Source organism: Megascapheus bottae, chromosome 4, assembly GCF_031878675.1.
Source record: "Megascapheus bottae isolate mThoBot1 chromosome 4, mThoBot2.hap1, whole genome shotgun sequence".
Lineage (NCBI taxonomy): Eukaryota > Metazoa > Chordata > Mammalia > Rodentia > Geomyidae > Megascapheus > Megascapheus bottae.
The window spans coordinates 47,342,251-47,349,918 of record NC_143512.1 but is presented as its reverse complement, the minus strand read 5'-3'; the positions used below and the strand labels follow the sequence as shown (position 1 = coordinate 47,349,918).

The 7,668-nt window shown below is 41.2% G+C and overlaps 1 protein-coding gene and 1 pseudogene across 1 annotated transcript in view; one reads left to right on the top strand and one right to left on the bottom strand.

Annotated features, from left to right (window-relative positions):
• Positions 1-2,531: 2,531 nt before the first annotated feature.
• Positions 2,532-3,098, bottom strand: LOC150064406 (putative RNA-binding protein 18 pseudogene; annotated as a pseudogene).
• A 3,197-nt stretch (positions 3,099-6,295) lies between these two features.
• The window catches only part of Ankrd31 (ankyrin repeat domain 31), an 83,117-nt gene continuing 81,744 nt past the window's right edge, over positions 6,296-7,668 (top strand). The window contains exon 1 of the mRNA XM_090331838.1: positions 6,296-6,637. Coding sequence (XP_090187964.1) covers positions 6,489-6,637 — 149 coding nt within the window. The 5' untranslated portion in view covers positions 6,296-6,488. The remainder of the gene's footprint in view (positions 6,638-7,668) is intronic.

Genomic DNA, 7,668 nt, shown 5'->3' with positions numbered 1-7,668 from the left:
GCTTTAAATACAAATAAATAGTTCTGGATTCTGGAAGAAATAACTCTAATAGACTCCTAACTTAAGTAATTTCTAAGTTCCTATTAAAAATAGAAGGCTACTGGCATTAAGTTTTGCGCTACCATAACCTTTTGACCACCTAAGGATAAAATGGTATGTTCTCTTTAAGAGGTCACCAGAAAAAAAAAAGAGACAATTGCTTCCACCTCCCTGAACTAGCCCCCAAGTGGAAGGAGAGCCACTTGCAGAGTATTTGATATCTAAAGACATCTAAAAATATTGACCTTGGGGAAAGCACTACGTAGTCTAGGCTAGTCTTGAACTTGTGACTCCCCTGCCTAAGCCTCTCCAGTACCAGGATGATAGATGTTTGACACCATGTCTGCAATCTTTATACTTCCAGGAAGACTTACATATCTACAATGAATGCTTCTTTTTACTAGGAATCAAAGTTGGTAAATGGTCTTTTATTACCACAAATGGCACCTGGAGTAGGAACACAAGTGATTTATGTATAGAGAACCAACGGTACTGCTTAAACAGTATGTCAAAGCTGGTATCAAACATGACCAACCTGAGCTGAAGAAGCATGTTTGTGACTCTCTCTCCATTGTTCTGGTCAGAATTGTTCAAAGAGGCATTTTATATTTAATCTAGTAAGAAGTGTGTTCTACAAACCATTACTTTCAAGTCATGCAGTTTTTCAGAACTACTTAAAACATGAGGTGGTCACAATGTTAGTGTCAGAGCGGAGGCCAATCCAGACTTTTGGTGCCCACTGCATGTGGACAGTACACACCTTCCAGCCTCTTCCACTCAGACCCGACATAATTTTTAGGCAGTAATGCTCAGTGGTGACCTATATAGCAAAGTTTAGGCTTTTCTATTTAGATCAGCCATGACACAATTCCAAATGGAATCTCATGCTATAAAGAACAATCTCATAGGTGTCTGACATGCTATTTTTGTAATTGGGTCTGTTAATAAACAGTGATGCTAACAAACTAAACAACAACAACAACAACAACAAAATAATCTCATACAATGACTGCAACTTTTAAAAGTCCTGTTACCCCATTTGTAAGGAAATGGAAAGACTTAGAAAAAATCATATTATATTAAGTAAAGTAAGCCAGACTCAAAGGAACATAGGCTCAATGGTTTCCCTCATTTGTCATAATCAGTAGAAACCTTGGCGTCTCCTAGCAGAGATTTATAATAGAACAAAACCTAGATAAATAAGGCCATATAGAATGATGCTAAATGAAAGGACCTCCAGGATATAGAAACAAAAGCCATATAATGAGTGATTGTTGTCCTTAATGTACTATGTTATCTCTCATCTCTTTTGCTGTCCCTTGGTTATCTCATATTGTTATAGTATTTCACCTGATTATCTGATATATTGTATATATGTGTATTTGGTTATTTGAAGTTGGCTAGGGAAGGGGAGAAAACAAGATGAGGGGCGGCGGTGGGGGGAAGGAAATGGGGACCAAGATATGAGAAAGGGTATTAATGTTTGTAAAGTAATGTACCTTCTATCTGATGAATATAATGTAACCCTTCTATTAATTACAATAAAATATATGAAAAAAGTCCTGTTAGTAATATTTGATATTATATAAGGTAGGATTATTTTGATTCATAAAAATGATCACTACAGAGTAAAAGCTGGGTTTCTAAGTAGAATGTTTGTTGTAGTATAAAATGTTAAACTGGAATCCAGTTTGTTGACATACACACTATGATATACACACTATGTTTTCCTAATTGAGATTTTGAAAGTTACAAGCATAATTATTAAATAGATTACTAAAAATTGCCAAGAAGTCTTTTTTCAATCCAGTTGGAAAGACTGCCATTGTAAATTCTCAAGTAGTTTTAGTTATAATTTAAAATCTGTAGTTATGATTTAAAATCTGCCTCTCATGTCTCTCTCTTTTTTTGTATGTTGCAAAGATATGTGCACAGGAAAGTCCCCTATGGTTTTTTTTAATGGACTTAATAATTTTTTTCTCCTGATTTAAGTAACATTTTAAGTTACATATTTCTGGAGCTAAAAACTGAAGTAAATCCACGGGCTGGGAGTTTGACTTAGTAGTAGAGTGCTTGCCTAGCATGCGCGAAGACTGGGGTTCGATTCCTCGGTACCACACACGTAGAAAAAAGCCAGAAATGGTGCTGAGGCTCAAGTGGTAGAGCTCAAGCCTTGAGAAAGTTCAAGGATAGTGCTCAGGCCCTGAGCTCAAACCCAGGACTGGCAGCAAAAACAACAAACCAAAAAACTGAGGCAAACCCAGCTAACTAGAGCATCTCAGTGTTCAAATCACTGTTTTGGACATCATCCAATTTGTTCTGGGTGATACTTAATTCCACACATTATTTAGGGAAGACAAATAAGGAACATCCAAAAATTCTGTATTACCAAATTCTAACATGTTGGATAGTACCGCTTAAATCTACAAAGTACAAAGGAGCTTAGGTGTGGAGAACAATTTGCTTTTTGCTGCTACAGTAACTCATAACTCTCATCTTTGAGATTTCCTAGCTGTTCTGGAATATGGAGTAGTCCTTTTTTATCTGGTGGCTTACAGTAGGAATAGACAGGTGGGCTGGGTACTCTGCATCAGGATTTTCTGCCATCGTTTTCAGCTTTGCTTCAATGGCTTTGATCTTTGCAGTGACACTTAGGTTAGATTGAGTTGGCTCAGTGCTTGAGGATGGCTGAAGACTGATTGGAAGGATCTTGTCATTCTTGTGATCATATCACTCTACTTGAGCATGTACCCATCATACCACCAGCTTCTTAGACAATGCCAGTTTGCCACTGAGACATTGCAGGGCTTGTTCTGCTTCCTGCTTCGTTTCAAAGTTAACAAAGCAGTACCCTTGGGGCTGCCCCTCCAAAGCACCTGACTTGTGGAAGAGGAAGTCAAACTGTTTCACCTTGCTAATTTCTAGAGGAGCTTGAGGAGGTAGTATTCTGTGATTTTAGGATCCAGGTTGCCAATCCATAATCAGTGCCCTTCATGTAGAGAGCCCTCTGAAAGGATGGATGCGTTCTTCAGGGGAAGTGTTTTGGTTTCTACTTCCATCAATCTCTTGATGATTTCACCATTGTGCCCTCAGCTCATAACTTGAAGCCTGGGTCTTGATGCTCTGGTCGGACAGACTTCTTGAAGCATCTGCCTCTACTCCATCTGCTGCCAGGCTGCCTGTGATGCACTACTGTATTATCTCTTAATAAGATTTGTTTAATTATGAGTTTATATACTTTGATGGACTAGTAAGTGGTTTTGAAACAGTTGAAAATCATCCTCTATGTCTTTATTTTTCTCAGATTTCTTAAATGTGTGTGTTAAAACTAAGATACAAACATATAATAGTTTAATGTACAGATTTTCCCCATTAGTACTAGATATTGAACTCTAGGCCTTGTTTTCACTAGGCAAATGGTTTACTGTTGAGCCACATTTCTAGCTAACTGTAGCCAAATGTATACTCAAGATCACAAACTCATTGTGTTGCTCCCACATTTTGCTACTCCAGAGCTGGCTGTTCTGTTCTATTCTGAAGCTCATTTACCAGGTTATACTTCCCATTCATGAATATTTCCTACAGTGAGATTTAAATTTTTTATTATTAATTATTATTGTTGTTGTTGTTTTGGTTGGTTGTGGGGCTTGAACTGTGGGCCAGGGAGCTGTCCCTGAGCTCTTCAACTCAAGGCTATCACTCTACCACTTGAGCCACAGCAACATTTCCAGTTTTCTGGTGGTTAACTGGAGATAAAAGTCTCACAGACTTTCATGCCCAGGCTGGCTTTGAACCATGATCCTCAGATCTCGGCCTAGTGAGTAGCTAGGATTACAGGCATGAGCCACTGGCACTCAACTCGCAGTGAGATTTTTTTTTAACTAAATAAGTCACATTCTTATGGGACCAAATCTCACAGGCTACTTATACTTTATCAGTATGGCAGTTGTCACATATCAGGCAACATATCATCATCATTTTTGAGGTGGAAGCCATGAGTGAGGCATTAACTGTGAAAATGATACTTTTTGGCAGAAGACCATGAAAAAACGGTGTGTAGAAGGGAAAAAGTAAGCTTTATCTTCTATTTTATTACATATACATGAAAATAAGTTGAAATAAATTATTAAACTGTGAAGTTAAGAATCCCAGGGCTTCCAGAAGAAAACAAGGGAGACTATCCTCATAACTTTTTTTTTTTTTGTCAGTCCTGGGCTTGAGCTCAGGGCCTGAGCACTGTCCTTGGACTTTCTCAAGGCTAGAGCTCTACCACTTGAGCCTCAGCACCACTTCCGGCTTTTTTCTATATGTGGTACCGAGGAATCGAACCCGGGTCTTCATGCATACTAGGCAAGCACTTTAACCACTAGGCCAAACTCCCGGCCCCCTATCCTCATAACCTTTAAGGGAAGAATTTCTTCATGATCTTAACTTATGAAAGATCTCTAACATAAGATACAAAACCAGGGGCCAGGAGTTAGACCTAGTGGTTGAGTGCTTGTCTAGCATGCACAAAGACCTGGGTTCAATTTCTCAGTACAGTGCTCGGGCCCTGAGTTCAAGCCTTAGGACTTGCAAAAAAAAAAAAGATACAAAAGCACACTGGATGGATGGTGGCCGATCCTTTCTTTACCCCTCCCCCCAAATTCATGTCCCATCTAGAACTTCATATGCGATTGTACTTGGAAATAGAATTTCTGCCTTTGTAATTAGGATACCATTAATGGAACAGGGTGTGCCTCTGATCTAATGTAGATGGTTGATCTTTCAAAAACAGAAGAGACATTTAGGGAAAATGCCATGTGATGATGAAGGCTGAGATCTCACTGATGAACCTTCAAGCCAAGAATAACAGAACTGTTGGCACCACAGAGGCAGTAGCGACGTATACTGAATCTATTGATTGCATCAAGGGCCATGTGTAGTGAATGGATTGTACTACTCAGATTTGTGTAAGAGCATTCTATTATGTTTGTATAATGATGATCTAACACTTTACTTCTCAGAATACCCTGACCTCCCAATCATCGTGTTCTTTTCCTTTCCTATTTCAAATTAACAAATAAATCTATAAACAATATACCAGTTACCAAAGTCAGAAATAGCAGCAACATGAGATAAACCATAACGCGAAATAAGAGAAAAGAAATAACTTCACATAGTACATTAAGAACAACAATCATAAAGATAAACCTCTTGTTTCCAATCCTGGAGTTCATTTTGCTTAGCCTCATCCTATATGGCCATATGAGCAATCTTTTTTTTTTTTTTCCCCAGTTCTGGAAAACTGATAGACTAGCTATCCATTGCATTACTATTATAAAAACTGACAAACAGGGGTGCTGGGCTCTGTTGACTTATTAATTTTAATTCTAGCTATGCAGGAGACTGAGGTCTGAGGACAGAAGCCAATCCATTCAGCAGACAAATCGAAGAGGTCCTCACCTACAATTAATAGGAGAAAAAAATATCAAAATAACAAAAAAAGAAAAAACAAAAGGAACAAGATGATTGGGAGAAGGTAAGAGGGAAACTGGGAGAAAAACATGGGAAGGGGTATCCATGTTCAAGAAGTAATGTACCCATTACTTGACGAATGTGACGGTAACCCTACTTTGCATCACCCCGACCATAAGTACAATTGAAAGGAAAAACAAAAAAGGGACTGGGGTGTGGCTTAAGTGGTAGAAGGTCAGACCAGAAAGGAAAAAGGCCCCTCAAGAGCGTGAGGCCTGGAGTTCAAGATTTCCACCCCTCACTCCTCCCCATACCAGGGGAAAGGATCGTTAGCCCTGCCTTACTTACACAATCTGTTTTCCAGGGCTAGAGGGGGACATACATGAATTCGACTGTTAATCTAAGAACTTCTGATGAGACACGAAACTTCTGAGGACTGTCAGAAGGGCAGAGAAGCGCTTCACGGGCCACAAAACCACCAACTACCCAACCAAGAAGAGGCTCTCTGGGTTTGGGGAATGCTGGACGATGTCCAGGCCACAGAGGCAGGCAGAAAGGGTGGTTGGTGCGATTCGGACTCACCAGGTAGAGTGTGCGCCATGAGAGGCCTCTGGCAGGCCTGCAGAACCCTTGGCGCCAACCCCAGCAGCCTCACACGCCCGCCAAGGAGAACCGGAAGTCCAGAGCGGGAGGGGGAGCGGATGCTGCGGGGGCACTTCCGGCCCGCGGGAGCCGGGGGCGGGGCCCAGGCGGCTGCGCGGCTCTGACGTGTGGGACGCACGGTGGTGGGCGGGAAGGAACAGCCAGGCGCCTGCTTGCTGGTCGAAGGCCAACAGGCCATGCAGCGCTTGCTGGCTCCCGGGCCTCCTCAGAGTCCAGCTCAGTCACCCGGGGAGGCCAGGCTTTTGCCATGAAAGTTGTCATTTTAAGTCCCTAACTTCTTCTACCCCCGCGAAGCATCCCTTTGCTTGCAGGAAAGGGAAAAGTTTGGAATGGAGAATTTAAAAGAAAAAATAGACCTCGAATGTGAGGCAAAGATGGAAGGAGTTGCCCAGGCCCTGGACTGGGACAGCGATGAAACAGTGATTGAGGGGTCAGTGACTGAAAGCGACCCAGAAGACGAAGAACTGCCATGGAGAAGGTGACCACTTTGGGCAGAGCTTGGGATCCTTGCAGCCTTGAGGGGGAAGTGGGAGCCCTCTTGGGGGCAGGGCAAGGCCTTAGGGGTCAGCAACCATTGTTTGACCCCTTCCCTAATTAGGGACCAAATATGGTTTATAGTAGATGGCTTTATGACTTTAGGAGAAAAGAAAATGCCTTCTCTCTTAGCCTAGAGCTGTAAGTCCTTTTGCACTGGCTAATGTCTCCTATGTGAACTCCTGCCATGAATTTTGCTTCCCCTAGCTTCAGCTGAGAATTGGGGGGGGAAAGTGAGTATGGGTTTTTTTTTTTTTTAAAAAAAAAAACAAAACAAGTTTTGTCTGCTAGACACAGGGAAAACATCGAAAGGATGAAGCCACTACTTAAACATTTATTTATTTATTTATTTATTTGCCAGTCCTGGGCTTGAGCTCAGGGCCTGAGCACTGTCCTTGGACTTTCTCAAGGCTAGAGCTCTACCACTTGAGCTTCAGCACCACCTCCAGCTTTTTTCTATGTATGTGGTACTGAGGAGTCGAACCTGGGTCTTCATGCATGCTAGGCAAACACTCTACCACTAGGCCTAACACCCGGCCCCTTGATATATTTTTTATTGTAATTAATAGGTTACATTATATTCGCCAGATAGAAGGTGCATTACTTAAAAACATTGCTACCCCTTCTCATGTTTTTGTCCCCATTTCTCTTCCCTTCCCCTTCCCCTCATCTTGTTTTTCCCCCTTCTCTATCCTATTTCAATAAACATATATACAGTATATCAGATAACAAAGTAAGATACTATAACAATATGAGATCACCCACAGACAACAAAAGAGATGAGAAATAACAGTACATTAAGAACAACAACCACACATTATATGGCTCTTGTTTCTATATCCTGGAGGTCCTTTCATTAGCCTCATCCTTTATGGCCTTATGTATGTAGGTTTTGCCCTATTGTAAACCTCTGCTAGGGGAGTCCACGGTTTCTACTGATTATGACAAATGAAGGAAACCATTGAGCCTATGTTC